The 20,888-nt window shown below is 45.0% G+C and overlaps 1 protein-coding gene and 1 long non-coding RNA gene across 7 annotated transcripts in view; both read left to right on the top strand.

Annotated features, from left to right (window-relative positions):
• Positions 1 to 20,888, top strand: part of LOC142585813 (uncharacterized) — an 81,746-nt gene that overhangs the window by 10,204 nt on the left and 50,654 nt on the right. Inside the window, exons 1-3 of one of the 6 annotated variants that reach the window (XM_075696831.1) lie at positions 1,879 to 2,109; positions 9,498 to 9,878; positions 17,490 to 17,637. In XM_075696831.1, the coding sequence (XP_075552946.1) occupies positions 2,065 to 2,109; positions 9,498 to 9,878; positions 17,490 to 17,637 (574 nt within the window). In that variant the 5' untranslated portion in view covers positions 1,879 to 2,064. Of the gene's footprint in view, positions 1 to 1,878; positions 2,110 to 4,267; positions 5,059 to 5,638; positions 5,822 to 9,497; positions 9,879 to 17,489; positions 17,638 to 20,888 lie in introns of those variants that run through there. The other 5 variants (XM_075696832.1, XM_075696833.1, XM_075696835.1 and 2 more) reach the window with 5 other exon arrangements.
• Positions 17,650 to 19,905, top strand: LOC142585818 (uncharacterized). Its single transcript, XR_012829131.1, has 3 exons — positions 17,650 to 18,745; positions 18,849 to 18,901; positions 19,218 to 19,905. It is a non-coding gene; the product is annotated as an uncharacterized LOC142585818 (long non-coding RNA).

Below are 20,888 nucleotides of genomic sequence, written 5' to 3'. Positions count from 1 at the left end.
CATGTTCATCCTGCCCATGGTGCGAACCCTCAGACGTGCTATCTTTAGCCTGTAGGAGGTCCTCGGTTCCAACTTTTTGAACCAGGCCCATGCACGGCAGCTCCGAACCCTGTACGAACCAGTCATCGCCTGCGCTGTGCTCACGCGGCACTAGTTGAGGTATGGAAGCAGTATGCTCCTTGTCTTGCGACCATACCTCAGTATCTTTGCCTACAATGGCATCATTACAAGGTGTCTCTCCTTGAGACACTTTTTGGTCGCCAAGGCCTGACGTCATGTCGGAGGGAACCCTCGGGTCACCACTGCACTGCTGTGCTGCATCCTCAACAATGGACCTCGTCCCTTCGGAGCAAGCATCCGCGAGTGCCTTGATGTGAACGCGCACCCTGCGAAGCTCTTCCTCCAGGCGTTCCCTCTCAGCTGCCTGTTCTGCCACTCGCCTGTCATGCTCTTTCTGAACTTTTTCGCATATTATTACCCATCTCTCTTGAACCCACCTGTTCAAGTCTGCCCCATGCAAACCCAATCGCTGGGCGACGGTGGCTAAGTCAGACAAACTAATTCCTGGCTGTTTCTTGCCCAGATATGCGCCCTCAGCCTCTGCGTCTTTAAGCCGCAATTGTAAATTTCTCTCCTCTAATACAAGCTCCTGCTTCTTGGCTTCGCGCTCCGCTGCCCGCTCTTCTCGCGCCCGCGCTTCCTGCTCGTTCAACCATGCCCTCAACTCCGCACCTTCTAGCCCCATGCGCTCGGCTAAGGCTAACAGATCTCGTGTGCTAGCCGTAGTTCCTAGCCTTCAGAAAAAAAAATCCGAACGAACGGCTTTGTCCTGTCGCGGACGCCAATTTGTGATGACCCCAATACGGGGGCAACGGTTCGTATACTCAAAAGGTTCTGATGGTTCTCTTAGGCGGAGCCTCCAAGAAACCAATTGAGGACAAAGCCGTTCGTTTCGAACACACACACACACGTTTAATGGAACTTAAGAAGGCTTAAAATTAAATAGAAGAAAATAGCAAACATAAAAGAAACACTCAAATACGCATCAAGACACACATTTGGGGCTAGTGTGGAGCTAAGTAGTGCGCGAGTCCGGGCTTGCCACGGCGGCAGGGACACACAACAGTCTCGACGCGGCGACGCGGCGACAAGCTGACGAAAGGAGTGGCGCCGGTCTCACTAAAGGTCGTGGTGTACGTTGGTTGACCGGGCGACCGGGGCTGGCCAGCTCTGGCTCGGAGAGGTAAACCAGGCGGCTTGGTGGCACGAGCAGACGGCGGCGGCGTTCTGGCCGGGCAGTTGGGTGTAGAGCTCGGGCCCGTAGCCCCACTGCTCTTGTCCTGCCCACGGCCACAGAAGCTCGAACGCCGGCCTCGGGCAGCAGGCGGCACGACAGACGGAGGCGGCGTTCCGGCCGGGCAGCTGGCGTAGAACTCGCGCCCGTAGCCCGACTGTTCTCGTGCTGCCCACAGGCGCAGAAGCTCACCGGCCTTGAGGAGCTGGCGGCACGCTCAGGTAGACGGGCGATGCACAGGAACAGGTTGGCAGGAGGCCCCGGTCGGGTGAAGTCCTGGTGGCTCGGGTCCGGAACCCGACGGCCCGTCTTCAACGCCCGCTCCGGTGGTTGACCTCCTCCTGCCGTCGCTTCCTGGGACTCTCCTGGCGTCTCCCCTGCGTCTCCTTGCGTGTCCTCTCGTTCTGCCAGCGCACCACGCTTTTTCTTCTGATCTGGCCGATTTGGCATCCTCGGTTTGGCTGCCTGACGCCCCGTGGTCTTTTCTAATTGGTTTGCTTTTCTTTTTGTTGTTTTTCATGCGCCGCGCGTTCTCGTGCCGGACGCTCTTCGGAGTCGTTGTTTTCCTTCTTCCAGCATGGAATCCGCCTCGGCGCGCGCGCTCCTTGTCGTCTGCTCCTGACCGTCCCGATCACCGCACCATGTCGCGCACCACATATCATAACGTCACAGTGCCCGTCATCACGGACAGCCAATTGGAGTGCTACACGCCAGAAATGCAGGCGCTTCTGTCGGAGAAGTACGGCGGTTTCATCCGATAGCAGAAACAAATGGAGCACTTAGTGAAGAACGCCGCAGGTGGGCCGCCACCGCAGGTAAGAACTTTTTAATGTTTTGTTTGCTTCTGTTGCACCTGTGGGTCCGCAACATGCATTCGCAATTGACCGAGGTCGACGCGTTGTAGCTCTTTAAGCTGGTGGGAAGGCAGGTCTTCTGGTAGACTCGATGGCAAGGTGTTTTGCTAGGAGAATTCGACTGAGACCTCTCCGAGTCTATGAACAATATAGTTAACGCCCATAAGTTGGTGTGCCTTAGCCTAGTGGGAAATGCTATTGGAGTTCACCGAACACGTGATATACCAGATAATCAAACCGAACAAACGCACACCTTCATCAGCAGAACAACAACAACAAAACTTACGGATTGACCAGGAGGATTCATATTTAATATGGTGTGAGTGCATGGTGCCGCGAACATTCACGGCACATTTACGCGATTGGCTGCGGGAATTGCATGGTATTGTTCATTTTTTGGCTTGTTTTCAGTTCTCCAAAGGCAACATAGTGACTGTGTGGTGCACATACAAATTCGCTTTTCACTTCTGCTTGAATGGGAACTGGGGGGAAAAGGCTTTTTATACTTTGTCAAGATATCGCGCAGCATAAGGTCACGCATTCGTACGGCGCTGAACTTTCGCATGCCGCAATATGTACAGCAGCTTTGGCCTTGGACGCGAGGACGCTTCTGGCTGAGTGTCACCAACAAAGAATTCCCATGCCTCTCTCTTTTCTTTCTTTCATTTTGCGAGCATGCTTTCTTCAAACAGCTTTATTTTTTCTGTTTTGTCGCGACCTGTCAGACATGCGTCCTTTTGCGTGCGAGCGGGCAGTAGTGCGTCACTTTTGAAACGACGGTCAGCCTTTTGATTAGAACGCAGGTGCAAGCTATCCGCCCAGCTATTCCTTGTTTCGTCAGGATGAATCAAATAACTTGTCAAATATCTCTACGCGCAGTCCTCTAATTTTATTGTTTGTTTTTTATCCGTCGCGGTAGGTGCTGTGGTGTAATTCATCCGACTGAAACTATGTGCCCCCTCCGCCCCCCCCCCCTTTTTTTCGCTCACGCGTTGTAGTTGCTCAAATTCCGCGCAAACATCAGACTAATTCGACATGTGTTTGTAGTTACTTTCTAAGGTAGCCGCACATAACGTTATAGATCTGCGACAAAAAAAAAAAAAGAAGTGATTGGCGCTTCAGATATCAGCGTAAATTCGTATACATGGCAGGATGACACACGTCCAAACCCCGAGATTGCATAACAGTAGATTGCCGATACGGCTTAATAATAGCAGCGCATATCATACAGCGCAATGTGTTTTACTGCACTGAGGTATGCGTATAGCACCGCGCAATTTATTTATATCACCCTTCGCTCTAGTAGTACAATGGGTCACTACAAAGGCACGTCTGCATAAATATCGATGCTCGCTCAAGAGCATGAACGTTTAATTTTTTTTAATATGGTGCAGAGAAGCGACACCTAAAGTGCGTCGAAATTTATAGACTAGAAAGGAAAAGTGTAACTTGAACAAACACCAATGTACTTGAGGACCCCTATCGTAAAATTGTAAAATTTCGTTCGAGGGAAAAGCACATCAACTATTCGTTCAAGCGGTTTCGCTCGACTGGTATTTCACTATGCTGAAACTTGTCAGAGGTGTCCAGAGCTATAACATTCTGCATGACCATCATTACCTTGTCAGTTGGACTTATCGACAAGTCTACGAGCACGTGTTCTAGGAAATGCTGCAACGAAAACGGAATAAGCTTCAAGAAGTAAAAAGAATTCCGACACGTGAATTTTGCGATATGCATGCCTCCTGCTTCGTACGAAGTGGCCGACTGAAGCTAGACGCAAAGCTCATTTATAAGCATTGCAGCGTTACGACACCTTGAATTGAGGACGTCTGTGAATTCGCTTTGAAACAATCAAGACCACGCAATTTCGACTACCCCAATCGTTCGCTTATTAAATTTAGACGCTGATTATTATGGCGGTGTATTCCTCCACAGTGATAACGATGACTTTCACGACTCTATGCTTTCGCGCGAATGTCTTGCCCGCTGTAATTTTGCTGCGCCCAACAGCCACGAGGATGTAAAAAAAAAAAAAAAAAAAAAGGGGGGGGGGGTGCCGATCTCGGAAGACGCACACTTTCAGACATTCAGCAGATGACGCTCTCTTCGCTAGCGCTGCTTCCCGCTTTGCTCCCGGCACGCCCGGCGGGCGAGAGTACCCAAGCGAGCACCTTTGGCAAGCACTCTCATCGGGTTTCCGCAGAGGTTTTTCGACTTTGGTCTTGTTTTACTCCTTCCTTCTCCGCCTTTTTAGCCCCGATTATCGGATCTCAGCGAAACCTGTGCGTGTATGCGGTTCGCTGGCCGCCCGTCCCGCCGCCAAGTCCGTTCGTATGCTTTCAGCTTTCTACCTGTTCTTTTTCTGCTCTTGTGCGTCTGCCTATTCTCGAACCGGGCAAATGTTTTACGCTGGGCGCTACCGTCCGATTCTCCCAGATGACTGCTTTATATAGAAAGTGCTGGGCCCTACGTGAACGAGGTAGGCCTGGCTCGCCGACTCTCATGTGCTACTGTGCGTGAAACACTACGTACCCGGCCCCGTCTACTACTAGTGTGTCGCGATCGTGAGTGCCCGACCCCGACGTTCGCCCTCGGAAACGATCGTCCAGCAAGCGAAAGACCGCTGCACTCCTCGGTGGGCTCCGAAGAATTCTACTGGCTCGTCGCAATGGAAACTAGCCGGACGGAGCTGTTCATGTGCTTCGCTTGAACTCCACCTTTCCTGTGGGATTTTCGAAGTGCAGCCGCTGCAGTTTCTGCGGCAGGATTTTCACAAGATGTCTTTCGTTCGTGTCGTGACCATGGCTTTGCCGTGCGTGTGCACATTTACTCGCTGCTGTGCAGTCTGCAAATGACTTTGCGTGTGTCGCAGGGTTAATGGTTGTCTACCGAAAGGATTCCGCCAAGGTAAGCAAATTAACTGGCCTTTGAGTGCTGCGACAAAATGCGACTTCGGAGAATTTGGAAAGATCTTGCTTCGAGATAGGCCGTCGTGAACTGCGTCAGCACGAATTCGCTTCTGCAGATGGCCTAAATGGAAGCGCAATGCAAGATTTTTCTTTGGTTCTTCTTTTTTAACTTCAAAGTTTCTTTCGTAGCAGCCACGATGGCAGAACCGATTCTGGTTGCTTGGGCGGAGCGCTGTCAAAGTCGATGTGCAAATAGAGCCGAACCGGGCAATGAACCGTGTCTTGCGGAAGGCTTGACAGTCTGCGGCCATCGAGTGCGTAGCCCGGTGCGGTTTCGTAAATTCTTCCATCTCAACATGTATTACGTTTTAGTGAATTCGGTGAGCTTGTATCATTGCGAACTGGAACCGATCTCTGGTTCGCGGTTGCGAAGCGTCTTGCTTCAAGGGCGTGTGGTATGTGCTTGCAGCCTTGACGTGCGTTTGACTCCGTTTGGCGTCACTACTTGTGTTGGGACAAGCAGTGATGCACGTATCCGCCCAACCACTGCTTGGAGACCATAATACGGATGTGCTGAGCCGTCTTCAGCCGGCTTCGTGCAGCGGACCGAATCCCAGTGGTGGTTGGCCGGCTACGTAGCTTGCTTTATATAGTGTCGTTGACATTCGATTTCCGGAAACGATGTGTATTTAAAACGCGTATGACTCAAATCAAACATTTTCATTGACGGCTTCAGCGCAGGGCGTATCATGCACATCAAGGTGGGACCGGCTTTCACATATCGGCGATTTTCTATTTCCAATCATCTGATTTCCATTTCGATGTTGATCATTGGCGACAGTGCTTCATTTTCTGTGCGATGTGCTTTTAGTTGTCGACACGACACTCTGTGTTGTCACTCTTCTGCACATTGTGGTAATGGTCGTTGCATCAAGTGAAGGAACTGCATGTATAATGACTGTACTGTAATCATGCCAGCAGCAGTGCAACATTACACAGCAAGCATATTTACTTATCGGTCCCATCATGGCTGAAGCCAAACCTTTTCTGTAGTGTAAAGCAATGGGGGAATCTTGTTCTCATCAGTGCATCTATCAGGAAGCCATAAAAACTAGATGAAGGAAGGGAGCAGGTGGTTTATTTTTCCTGGTATCAACCTTGAAGTCTGACAGGGGCTCGATAATATGTACATCATGAGCACTAGCTACGCTTGTGATATGCTCTTGGAAGTTTGTCAAACCTTTTATTGTTTGAGATTGAAGTGTGTAATTTAAATGATGGCTTGATATTTCTCTTAGCAGTGTTGCCTCCAAGCAGTTATTAATCATGGTGGCAAGTGATACGCTGCAGGGCAGCACCTATTTCGACGCTGCCTTACATAGTAATATGCAATTCCCTTTGTAATCTCACAAATACGTCTTTCTGATGTACTGGTTTAGACTGTTTTCTTGGCTTGTAATAACTCACTTTGATGGAAAAAGAAGAGGGGTAAAACACGCACACAGACCCACACAGACCAGTGCTTCACTTGCATCAAATATTTCTATTCGAATGGCAAGAAATATGAATGAAACCATAATCCTGTGTACTACAGCAAGAAATAACTTTCCGACATAAACTTTGGAATGTGAGTATAAGAAACAATACACCGAAGGTGGCTCGCATTGCGATTAATCAAAGTTTTGTTCAAATGACTATTCCAATATTTTTCGGAAAGAATGCTATGGAGCGTGCTGGTGCTACTGTAGGTCATGCTTGCCATGCTTTTTTGATCGCATCTTGTTTAAGTATAGTTCCTTCCCAAATCTTGCTGGCATGCACTCCTGTGTGCACTCTACAATTATGTACAAATAGGCGCACCTTTATAAAAGTTCAGAAAAAAAAAGAAAGAAGGATACACAGGCACGACTGAAAACAGCAAAGCCTCTGCGCTGTTCTCAGTCTTTTTCTTTAACTGAGGTTTTTAGCGCACGAAAAGGGACAAGAGACAAAGAAAAGACGCGGACACAGCGCTAACTTCTAACAATTGTTTTATTCTACGAAGCGGTACACATATATATACGTAACAGACAACAGTGTACGCATGCGCATATGTACTGGCTTCTAATCAAATGAGACGGCAACGAGACATGTGTAATGGAAAGTTAAGATTATATGGAAGATTAAAAAACGACCATTCATAGCCAAAAATTTTTTAGTAATTGCAAGATTAAAATGTTATCTCCATCAGCCCACCCTCTGTCACGTTTGAAAAATTTTTTTTGAAAGATTGATTGAAGGCGCACTAACACAAGCGTTCCCCAAACTACCGATCTTCACTGCTTCAATAATCTCACGTGTTGTTTGCGTTGGGCTTCTTCCTATGAGAGTGCACTGTTTATAAATGGGACTGCACCCATGCTTCCTGCAGTGAAAAGCCAGATGCCCCACTTCTCCAGTTCGCACATTATTTACGTGTTCACGCAACCTATCATTTACGCACCTTCCCATTTGGCCAATATATTTTTGCCGCACGACAGGGGCAGTTTATACACGATATTGTTCTCACAAAGAACGTAGCATTCCTTGTGATTTGTCCAGCAACCGGGCTTCTCAGAACCACAGTAGCTGGCCTTGCACAAGTTGGACAGCTTGATTGGCGCTGAAAATATGACACTTACATTTGCGTTATTGCCAATCTTCTTCAGTCTGTGCGAGATATCGTGGACGTATGTATTATTGCGCGTTTCTGCTTCACTCGCGCAATTTCCGGTGAAGTAAACTGCTCATCCTGTCGCCCAAGTTTTACGGTCTTAAGGAGACCTTCGGCCACAGCTGTGATGATATGCTTGGGAAAACCGGCCTGTTTCAGGCGATCCACTTGCGCCAGAAAACTGGACAAACACTTGTGAGGACACGAGCGGCGAAGCGCATTCATTAGGGTTGACTTTGCGATGCCCCTCTTAACCAACTTAGAGTGGCCCAATGAAAATGGCAGTAGCGGCATGTTCGCCCTTGGTTCATGCCCAGCACACCTGGGGTCCCTCAAAAAACATTCTTATATCGAGGAATCGCAAAGTGCCATCCTGTGGCATTTCATGAGTAACAGTGAGCGGTTGTAAACACTTGTTGAAAAGATCTAGCACTTGCGTGACATCAAGACAAACCTCCCCGCTAGGACTTGGATCGAGAAGCACAAGGTAGTCGTCAACGTACCTATACACCTTTTCTACATTCGAGTTTTCTAATCTGGCTTCCAGTATCATGTTTACACGAGCAAAATAAAGGTCACATAAGACTGGCGTAATATAGGAACCAATGCATATTCCTTGTTTTTGAAGATAAACACTTCCATCCCACTTGGAGAACGTCGAGCGCAGATACATGGACAATAGTTCAAGAAAACACTGTGTAGATATGCAGATGGTGTTTACAAACTTCAGTTCATCATAAGCATCAATAGCCTCTTGAACACATACTATTAACTCATCATGTGGCAGTGAATAATATAGATCTTTTACATCTATAGAGAAAGCTTTCAAATTACTGCCTACATGCGTCTTCAGGTAACCTATTACTATTTCCTAGTTCTTGGTCAGAAAAGGATCATTCACTGCTAGCAATTTCAACTTGCGTTGAAAAAAAAGGCCTACGGACTTTTGCCAAGTTGCACCTTCCAACACTGAGCGCTGTGTCCGTGTCTTGCCTCTGTCTCTCCTCCCTTTTCGTACACTAAAAACCTCAGTTATGGAATACCAACACGCCCTAACCTACAATGTTTCATGTCTTTTTCTGTACTCTCTTAATTTATTAAGCATAAGTATACAACTTGCCCTGCAAGTACTTCTTGGTGATACGTTCAACCCTCATTATAAGAAAATGTGTTTGTGATATCTGATATTCGTTATGAGCATATGTGTTCCATGCTTTTATTGGCAAGGAACATCTTAGATTTACTTTGTTATACCTGATAATGTTTTTTACCTATGTTCACTACAGTTGAACCCAGATATATTGAACCCACATATAACGAACTATAGTGAAGAATGAACAGCCTCAAAATCTCCCTAAATGTTTGTACAATATTTTTATTTTATATATCAACTTGCTTATATATTGAACTTTATTGTGATCCCCTTCAGATTCAATATGTCTGGGTATGTCTGTGTACTGAGTCTCAACTGTACGCACTTGTGAATTTCAATGAATGGTATTGCAAGCAGTTTGCTCAACAGAAAAGAATGGGAACAATATCGCTGGGGTACAGGAGGAGGAAGAAAATGTTTATAACAAAATATATAAAGATCACATCAGCAGCTTTGTCTTCTTGCTTCAAATTTGTGCCACTTGTGGACCTCCCTAATCCAGGATCCCTACGGACTTCGTTGCTTGCTGGTCCCGCGACACCACCTTTTGCTGGTGCAAACGTAAAGCCATGTTATGGGCTCTCTCACACAGGTGGAGACCGAGATCGCAGCCACCACGGCTACCCCGGCTGAAAACGAATCGGTGACGGCGTCGGATGAAGCCGATACCATGAAGGCTGGTGTCCTGCCCGGGGACGTGACTCCGCCCACTGTAGTAGGGGGCGGGGCACCCCCGCAGCAGGCACTAGTGTTCTCACCGGCTGACGTGCCACTGCCGAAGTCCGGGGTGCCGCGAGCCATTCTGACTTGTCGGCCTAACTCGCACCCATTTCCGGAGCGAGTGCTCAACCTCGACCAGCCTGCCAAGGTTGGCCGTTCAGTGGCACGGTGCCGGCAGGCACCCAACAATGCCATTTTCGACTGCAAGGTGCTCTCGCGAAACCATGCCCTTCTTTGGTATGAAAATGGAAAAGTGAGTGCCTCAACTTCTCATCTTGCTACTGTCTTGAAAAGGTGTAAATGGCAGAAATTTAAATATTTTTGCAACTTTAATGCTTACACAGATTTCTGGACATTAAATGTTTGTGTTGTTCATTTGTTCATCCACTTCCTGAAGTGCACTATTCATTTATGAGAGAGATTTGAACTTTTCCATGTGGTATTGAAAACATCTCATCTTGTGTGACAACATTCTGAATGTTAACTGTGAACAATATTGCATCCCATACCACCCTCCTGCACACCTAACAGTATCAGAATCATGCCATCTTCAACCACCTGGAGAAAAATACTGTCACCATCCTATGTGCACAGCGTGTTTCAACAGGCAGCCTTCTCTGTTGTTGCGCAGTAAAAGCTTGTTTGCATTCTTGTCAGTGAGACACTTAGGACGTAGTCACAAGAGGCAGTGGAGTACAGGAAAACAAGGAGCAAGCAGGGCTATGTATATTGTCAGGGTCACTGCAGTCTTAGTTTGCTAGGCCTCCATGTTTTGTCAGAGAAGCCAGCACATACCCCTGCCATTTCTTTAGCAAATTAGTTTATGCCACTTAGAAATAATCTTTTCAAAGTGAAAGTGTATATTGGCTTTGGCACCTTTTATTATGTTAAGTGGCATTGACATTTGTTGCTTGGAATGAATGACTTGGTAAGGATGATTTTTGTTGAAAGGTATTAATGTCAAACATTCACTTGTGTTTATGCCTCCACCATGTTTAATTGTGCTTATTCTGACCATGTTACAGTTAGCATAATTGATTGATAAAGTTTGTAACTGGTTAAGAACATTAGTCTTTCCCCTAGTTAATGAAACACGATTTTGCACCACCAGCTTTAACAAACTGGAACACTGATAATGGCAATGCATTTTGGCTCAGCTCATTTCCTCACACAACCACCAAGTGTGCTGGTGAAAGTTATTCATGAAGCATGCTTTTTAATTTTGTTGTTATGGTTGCAGTCCTGTGCTGCTTTTAAATAATTTTAAGAAATATGGAATTGATGTTGGTCGTCTCCCTAAAAAATAGTTTAACCCTTAAACTACCAAGTCAGCTGTACTCATCCTGGGTAGATATTTCTACCAGTGTTGCCAATGGCAAGTTCTACTTGTCCAGGTCCTTCGGCTTGGTTTGCCAGATATGAATAGCACTTGTCAAATCGGTACACATGTGCATTTGAGTTTCAGCAGCTTAACAAATTCTTTGATACTTTCGATTCCTTTTGTTACCATATGCTGTGATAATTACACGTGAACCTTGCACATGTGCTAAAGGAACATCCTTTTGAGTTCTTTTTGTTTTAAGAGAAGTCTTTGATTAATATTTTGAATGAGCATGAGGGAGAAACTGCATATGTAAAATATTTTTCTAAAATCTGGATGTAGTGTACCATAAATTGCTGCAATAAAGAAATAATAGACTTGTCGTACCTTCTTACAAAAGAACTTTGAAATATAATGGATTGAGGGTCTCCTTGCTATAATCAAATGTGGCCTTAATGTGTTTCTAGTTTTGCACTAAATAGCATTTGCAGTTTCGAACCCCACAGGGGCATCTGTGTCAGCAGGTGTTTGGTGTGTTGCGACACCACGTACCCAAGCACATGAGGGTTGCACCCTCATGCCTGTAGTCGTGTGTGGCTTAGTCATGTCCACGGAAAGTGGGAACCTGGAGGTTGAGCCTATGCCTGGTGTTCGGACCGTTAATGCCGAGGCAACATACCTCTTTGGCCTCTGCTTCACCTTGACGGCACCCCAAGACTGACCCACCCTGGGGAAAGTAGTTGCCTTTCTCTCTCTCTCTCTCTCTCTCTCCAACATTCGTCTTTCTCTCACTTTCAATCTTTCCTGGCTTCCCTTTACTTCTGGGTTTTCCAGGCAGCAAGGGTTAACCTAGTGTGAATAGCCAACATAGGTTATTTCATATTTGGTTATAGTGATAATGTACAGCTGGCATTTGCAGAACCTGTTTTTACAGTCCCTGTAGCATCCCCTTGTAGGGCTCCACGGTTGGTGGGTGGCATTATTGGCGACAACTGCGCATTCCTCTATGGTTAGTTCCTTCGCCCGACTCCCTGATTGCTCTAAGAGGGTGCACCGAAGATGTACTCCAAGTTCCTCACACATCAAAAACCCAACTTCCCATGATTCCACGTCATTCGCTCGGATAAATCAGATAAACAAGTACAAACAATCTCCCCATTTCTAGTTTCCAAGTCTCTAACTGAGGCTCTTGGACCAGGCTGCAAGGCATCAGGGATGGCAAGTGGTCATCGCCTCTTGGACCTCCATGATCAGAAACAGTACGAAAAGTTGCCCAGTCTAGTGTCATCTGGGGACATTCAAGGGAGAGTACACCCCCCCCCCCCCCTGCACTGCACTATGAACAACACCCGTGGCATTGTCTCGAATGATGATTTGCTCAAGCTGACTGAATCTTAATTCTCGGAGGGCTTTATTGAGCAGAATGTTATCAATGTCAAAATAATTAAGATGAGACGGGAGAAATCCAGACTAACCACCTTATACTCGCCTTTGGTTCAAGTGTGCTGCGCGAGTCCATCGAGGCCAGGTACATCAAACTTCGTGTCAGGCCATACGTGCCAACTCCCGTCCGATGTTTCAAATGGCAGTGTTTCAGCCACAGTTCGCAGAGTTGCCGAGGCCCCTAAACGTCTGAGAAATGCAGTGTACATGAACACCTCAGAATCTTGCGAGAATTTTCTCCTCTGTGTAAACTGGGATGGCAAGCAAGCCGTGTACTCGCAATCCTTTTCATCCTGAAAAAAAAGAAAAGAAATTGTGATAATAAAAATAAACGAGAATATTTAATTTAAAGAAGCATGCGGGCGGGTATCCTGCCTGCCAAAGAACACATTTGCCGATGTGATTTGTCTGGGCGCGGAGACACAACGGCTTCTGCCGGCGACGCCATCAAGCCCCCAGGCAGCTACAGCTAGCGCTGTTCCGCCACTCCAGAAGAAGGCACCGTCGACCTCCGGGCCGGTGGCCTCAAAGGTCTCATCTGATGTGCGAGGCCTTAGTAAACAGGACACGCGCGCAGAAGAGCGCGTGTCCATCTCCTCTTGCGAGGCGCTGAAAACGGCCAGCCAAATAGCGCAACCAGCACCTAAGGAGCAACAAGATTCTCGTGATCGCTCCAGAAAAAAAAACTCGCGTCACGGCGCCTGAAAAGGCCCCATGAGCAAATTCCTGTCACTTAAACACACAGCGTAAAACCCTTTTATCATAATGTAGACACAATTACTACAACGGAATGTTAGAGGACTTCTTCACAATCTTGAGGATATTGGAGAACTACACAAACATAATACAAAGTTGCTGTTGGTTCAAGAGATGCGTCTTAAACCTACAAACACTAACTTCCTTTTCAACTGCACCATCTTCCGAAAAGAACGCGACAAGGCTAACGCCTCAGGTGGTGTAGTAATAGTTGCCGACAAGTCTGTAGCTTGTCAATACTACGTCACCCTTCAGATGCCCTTTGAGGCGGTGCCGGTTCCTGCATACATATACCATCTATCATCTCGGAAAACTCGATTTCTATAACCTCATTGATCAGCTTCCGGACCCCTACGTAGTCGTGATCTTAATGCCCATAACACATATGTGGGGAGACTCGCGATGTGACGCGAGAGGCCGATTCATTTGAAATTTTCTTCTCACCTCTAGTGCCTGCCTGTTTACTAAGATGGAGCCGACCTATTACAATGTCCAACACAAGTTATTCATCTGGCAATTGGCTCTTCTCTTGTGCCTCACTTGGAATGGAATGTCATCAATAAACTGTATGGAAGTAACAACATTGCTGTAACTTTAAATGTGACACCTCTGCATGAAACCACCTCCCCATATTCCTCGATGGAATATAGCATCGGTGGACTGGGCACATATTAAATAATCAGGTTATCTACCACGAGATACTATAAACCACTTTACTATAGATGATGCCGTTGTACATATTACTGTTTCTATTATTGATGTAGCCGAAAAGTTTATCCCGCAAACGAATGGTGGTTCACTTACAAGATGTTCCCTGGTGGAACGAAGACCGTAGAGAGGCACGAAAGAGGCAGAATAACGCATGGGGCGTACTGCGCAGATCAACAAATTCTGAAGGTCTAATTCAATTTAAAAACATTAAATCACAGGGAACGTGGACACGACGACAAGCAAAGAGAAAGCTGGGCGAGATTCCTCTCGGGTATTCATTCATACACTCAGGAGGTGAGTGTGGAATGGGTTAAGAAAGCTAAAAGGCCAGCAAATCCATTCATTCCCTCTGGTGGAATACCTTGCAAGACCAGGCAGACTCTGTTGGGGAGCACTTTGACCGTGTGTCGAGCTCAATCCATTATCCTGGATCTTTCTTTAAATACAAACAAATAGAAGAATGTAAGCCAGTCGTGCATAAATGCAGACAGAACGAACTGTAAAACTTGCGTTTCAGCATGGCCGAGTTGAGAGCTGCCTTGATCGCATGCAACATCTCTGCACCGGGACCTGACAGAGTCGTGTGACATGATGAGAAACTTACACACTGGCACACAAATTACACTAGTCGCACTTTTCAACACTATTTGTAATGCTGGATAGGATCCACATGAAAATAAGCGATTGTGGTCCCTGTTTTGAAGCAGAGTAAAGACCGTTCCTTGGTGGCAAGTTATCATCCAATAGCTCTTACAATTTGCCTGTGTAAGGTTTTTAAAAAAGATTATTAATCGTAGAATCATGTTTTAAACTCAACAATATGCTTGATCCCTATGAGTGTGGCTTCAGACAAGGGCAGTCCACAACCGATCATCTTGTATGCATTGAAGGATATATTCGCAATGCATTTGTACATACATTTTTTCTTATCCCTATTCCTCAACATGGAGAAGTCATATGACACTACATGGCGTTACGGGATCTATCGAGATTTGTGGGGAATAAGCATCCTTGGAGATATGCTATACGTAATAAAAATCAATTTGTCAAATTGTATCTTTCGCGTGAAAATCGGCAACATATTGTGGCGACCTCTTATACAAGAAGCTGGTATACCCCAGGGAGGCATGCTTAGCTGCATGCTCTTTATCTTGAAGAAGAACACGCTTCATGCTTCATTACCACCAGCCATCTTTTTATTCCGTTACATGGATGACATTCAAATAGGCTTTAAATCCTGTAACCTCGCGGTATCGGAGAGACAGGTACAGCAGGGCTTGAACGAAGTGTCCTAGTGGACAGACAGAAATGGATGTAAAACCAATCCCCACCAAAGTTCTTGTGTTCTTTTCACAAGAAAGAATGGCCTGGTGCCAGATCCTTGTATAGAACTATGTGGACAACAAATACCTCTCAACAAAGAGCACAGATTTCTAGGTATTATACATGACTTCAAGCTTACTTTCATTCCACATATAAAAAATCTTAAAGCAAAATGTCTAAAAACATTGAAGTTACTGAAAATTCTAAATTCTATCCCACACAACATGGGGTAGTGACAGGAAGTGTTTGATGAATCTTTATAAGAGCCTAACTCGATCACGATTGGACTATGCCATCGTATATAGCTGTGCCGCCCCGAGCACGCTGAAGACGCTAGATCCCGTCCACCATCTAGGTATCCACTTAGCAACTGGCGCTTTTAGAACAAGCCCTATTGAAACCTTATACATCTAATCAAATGAGTGGTCACTCCATTTGCAGAGAAAATACATCAGCCTCACATATTTTCTCAAAATACTATAATCATGAACATCCATGTTTTAATAGCGTTAACGATATGACGTGTGCTACACGTTTCTGTAATCGTGCCTCTGTAAGGCAGCCTTTCTCGCTGCGTGTGAGAGAGCTTAGCTATAAAATAGATGTCCCACTCCTTGAACATCGTTCAATGCATCCAGCCAAGCTGCTACCTCCTTGGGAGTGGCTGGTGATAGAATGTGACGTATTCTTTCTATAAGTTACAAAGCACGCTCCAGAGATCGAAATCCGAATGTGTTTCCTATGACTTCAGTACAAGCACTCCTGCATGAAGTTTTACACAGACGTGTCGAAGTGGCATGCCGGGGTGTCCTATGCAGCCGTCAATCCGGTCTTCAAATCCAATGTACTGCCTTCGGGAGCAAGTATCTTTATGGCTGAGGCCTATCCACTATTGTCGGCTGTGAAGCATATAAGAAAATCAACTCCAAAAAGCAGTTATATATATACAGACTCCCTAAATATCGCGAAGACCTTGATGTGACTTCGTAAGCACAAAAATCCCGTACTAATTCAGCTCCTTCTGACCTCTGTAAAGTGCATCTATCAAACCATCATGTCATTCTATTCTTTGTGCCTGGCGATAGGGGCATCGAGGGTAACGTTCTGGTGGACCAGATGGCCATGTCAATTGCATCGCATGCTGTTAATCCTAATCCTGCCGTCCCTGTCACAGATTTCAAGCCCTCCTTACGAAAGAAACTGCAAAACCATTGGCAATGCATGTGGGATGCAGAAACAAATAAGCTGCACGTGATAAAGCCACAGTTAGGTTTTTGGCCTTCCTTAACCAAATCATGGCGAACAGATGTCCTATTGTGTCACCTCAGAATAGGACGCACGTTTGGCATACATAATTTTCTACTTACTGGAAATTACCTCCAACCTGTTGTAGAGGCGGTGAGAGGCTGACCATCCCCCACATCCTCCTGTAGTGTCGGGAAGCCAAAGCTGAAAGAGAGAAACATTTTGCTCCTGTATACCACTCTTGTGTCCCTCTTCACCCAGCTATGTTTCTTGCTAAAGAACTGCTTTTTAACACTAAAGCAGTCCTCGGCTTCATGAGTGATGTTGTCCTACATGTTATAAGCCCATTAAATTCGTAGTGCGTCCTCTTTCCTGAGGACGATGCTGTGATAGTTTTGTATAGCACATGGCTCTCGGCCATTGTGTTTCATGGCCTTTAATGAGGCCGTAGCACTCTAGCCAATTTTGGAATCTGACATACTTTGTATATCGTAACATTCTTTTGCAGTGCATCTTAATGCTCATTGTATCCGTCATTTGTCATTGCCATATTCTTACTACGCATAGGTTTTATGCACTTTAGAACGACTATTTTTAAGGCCCCTTTACAGCCATGTCACATCAACCTAACAGAAATCTTAATTCCACCACGAACTCGTTTACACTGGCATGGAACTCTTTGGCCATACCTGTCCCTTGCACCACTAAACACCACATATTCATTCATTCATTCAATTTCGAACTATGATCTCTTGTCTTTTAATAGTTCATTTCTTCTGCTTGAAAAATTCTGTATCTGAAAAAGTTTCATGAATACGTATCCCATGTGTGTTGTCTTATTCCACCACATACTGTTCAGTCAACCACTTTGTCAAGTTACAAATATCAGAGGCTTTGTTTTAGCAACTTCCTTCTCCATTAGGGAAAATAAACTGATTTAATTTCATTGGATTTGAGACAAGGAGCGTCCAGGAGAGAAATACAGCCTTTCCTGTATAGCTCTTCTTTTTTCTGGCCTTTGTAGTCTTTCTAGAATAAATGCTACTTTATTTGTCATATTTGCAGTTTTATCTGCAAGACACCAAAAGCAGCAATGGTACTTTCGTCAACAACCAGCGCCTAAGCAAAGGTTCTGAGGAGTCGCCGGCCCAGGAAGTCTGCTCCGGCGACATTGTACAGTTCGGTGTTGATGTGGTGGAGAACTCTAGGAAAGGTGAGGTTTCTTTTGAAACGAGTTTCTGAAGAAAAAAAAACTTTTTATATTTTAATACTTGAACATCATCTTCCGCATATTAATGCCTGATAATTGCATGTAACAAGACTTGCGAAGCCAATTATGTTTGTTCCAGTGACACACTTATGTTTTACATGTGATACAACTCTCATCAGTCCTGCTTGTGTTGCAGCAGCTGTTACTCTGTGGTTCATCTCTTTTACACACATAACTTGATATCTCAAATGGCTTATTGGTGCATGCATTGAAGGGACCTCGAATGACACTGTGTGCACATTAGTGAAACAAAGATCATTTGAACGAGGATTATTTGGCACTGATACATATAGGCCCTTTCACTATGCGCCACTTCAGGATGGACAGCTGCATGAAAAAGCTATGGTGAGACAAAAATTATACTTAAGGAGGCCATTCTTGCTGGCTAGTTGGTTCATACCTGAATAAAGGTTATAACTGCACAAAAAAGAGGACAAGCGGAAGCAATGCGCGTTAATGGTGTTTTATGTGTTCCTTCCGCATGTCCTCATTTCTTTGCGCAGTTGAACCTTCCTTCAAGAGCGCGATAACACAAGACTATTCCCAACTGAAATTATTCCGAGGTCCGGACGTCAATATGGCGTGGCTGTTTGTGAAAATGAGGCGGGAACTCACAGCGTTCTTCAATCAGCCAAATCAGCAGCCTTCATCTTTATCGGAAGCATCTTTTGCTTCCTAAGGGCGCTGTATAGCAACTTCACTTTAGATAAAAGCACTTGATGAAGAGGCAATTGTGTGCTATTGAAATCAACATTGTTTTGTAATATTTTGACACAAAAATTGTTGATGTGCACTGCAAAGTAAATGCAAGTATTAGCATTTTTCTAGCCATAGCCCCACGTGTCAGTTCAGCATCCAATCCAGTTCGCTGTGTGCACATAAGATTGCAGCTACATGAAAACATCTGATCGGTCATGTGGCCCGCATTTAGTGTACATGTACCCGTGGCGTTGCCCAATTAGATGAAATCTCTGCATCTGAAATGTACTTTTGCCCAAGAAGAATTTTGGAAGCTGTGGACATCATGGAAACCATGAAAGCGTAGTGGACGGTGAGTAAAACTCATAATTATCTCTTCTGCTTAATGCTTGGACAGTAGCATCTGAACATCTGTAATTATCGCGGGATGCTTACTTTTCCTTCTATTCAAATAGGATACTCAAGAATCAATGAAGATTGGAAAGCAGTACATCTCAACAAATAGCTGGTAAGCAAACATTCTTTGTGAATTATCATAATTATCTCCGAATGTTAGGTAAACTGTGCAGTGATAAATTCCCCTTGCGCGCTTTAAAAATGTTTCTGCTGGATTTAACTTGCATGGGAATATGTTGCAGTGTCTAACTTGCATGGGAAAATGTTGCAGTGTCCTTTTTTATTTATCCTGATTTAGTATTTGCTTTTTCAATGGTTTGTGGCCAAGATTATTTTTCTGAGCTTCTACCTTTGGTAATGATTAGATAAATTTTTTGCATGGGAGAGCGCAAAAATTCTTTATCCTGTTTCTTGATTTTATTTTTAAGGACCATCAACGGGCAACAGCCCCACAGGCCACCTCACCAACAGCAGCTGGAGGTTGCAGCCTGCGTGGCAGCAGCAGAGTACGCATGACAGGGGCAGCTGGCGTAGAAGATGCAGTACTTGCGGGAGGCGACTGCACTCATCCCAGGCACCCTGCACCAGGTCCTGGCTGCCATTGTGCATGGCCTTTGCGAGCCGCCTCAACTGTGATGGACTTGTGCTTTTTTTTTTTTTACATGTAATCTTTTAGTGCAGTCTGCCTACAAGTGTAGCTTATCTTTCCATTCAGATTGATGCTGCGTTATTTGATGGTGGTGCGAGCCTTGTAAAATATATGCAGGGCATGCATGACAGTGGCAATAAAAATCTGAGTGCCATGATGTCACTTAAAACACACATGCACATGACGTTTTTTTTTTTTTTGCATGAAGGGTTGGTATGACTGTTTGCTGCGCACAGGCACAGCCATACCAGTGGATTCACAATCCGATTACTGGGCCTACAGTAACACACAATAGGTTGAACAAATGTGTATTGCTACTTCATAACTTTTTAAAATATCATGTTCGTGTGTAGTTTAACTAGTTTTATTTGCTTTACAAGATCGTCCCAGTGAGATAGTTATTATAAACTGCATGTCTAATTTTTTCACCCTTTTGGTTTGGTGTGCTTTTACTCTTCTGTTACTGTTCTGTTACTACTCTTCTGTTACTGCTTTTCAGGGAACATACAGTGGAATCTCGGTAAATGAAAATTGCTTAAACGGAACTGCCCCTTAGATGGAACACCATCCTCATGGTTGGTTGGTTTTGTATTCATGCAATTGTATTCAGCTTTGCCTCTCAGTAAATGGTACTCCTGATAAACAGAACCAATTTTCCTGGTCCCTTGAGGTTCCGTTTAGAGTCCACTCTGTACACTGTGCGATTGTTTTTACTTTGTAATTTAACTATAGCAGTTTTCCGCACACATCTACTATAGAAGCATTTAAATAGCTTGCTGTGATAACTGCTATTGAAATTCCCCATTAGGATTTTCGTACTGTATTTGTCAAGTTTGCATTTTCACATCTTTAGTGCCTATCTTTAGCCACATGGGGCCGTATTATCAACTTCTTGTTAACAGCAAGGGCCTGTTACTTGTGATAGTTATTGTGATATTTGAGGTGTCCTTACCAGTGATAGCAATATAGTCTAGTCCCCATTGTAGTTAAGAACAGTCTGTGATATACCTAGCGTAGCCATATACGTGGCCGCTATTTTACATTTAAACTGCCAGGTTGTTCTAGTAGTCGTTGTTACAAGAAAGATATGTAAAGTGCGAAGTATTTTCTCACTTGTGTTCTTTAAAAGCATGTGGCTGCTGTTTCGTGCTGGTGGTCCATCATATGGCAGTCATTGAACATGCTACCAACATGTTTAAGGCATAACAATCAAGACTCTCAACGTCTTTTGTACTGTGAAGTTGCTGGGTGAAGGTGAATGGTTGTGCCCAAATTTCAAAAAATAATTATGCTCATGTCAGATATTTGTGTGATTTCATATTTGCCAACTGTCCGTTTACAGTGAATAGGATCCTATGTAGTGCGATATCACGCTGCACTTTTGTCAGCATGAAATCGTGCCCTGTGTACGTACAGCTGTGCATCGGTATGACCATCGTTTACTTTTATT

This window comes from Dermacentor variabilis, chromosome 6 (assembly GCF_050947875.1).
Source record: "Dermacentor variabilis isolate Ectoservices chromosome 6, ASM5094787v1, whole genome shotgun sequence".
NCBI lineage: Eukaryota > Metazoa > Arthropoda > Arachnida > Ixodida > Ixodidae > Dermacentor > Dermacentor variabilis.
Note: the sequence above shows the minus strand (reverse complement) of the source record. Positions and strands in the feature narration are given on the sequence as shown.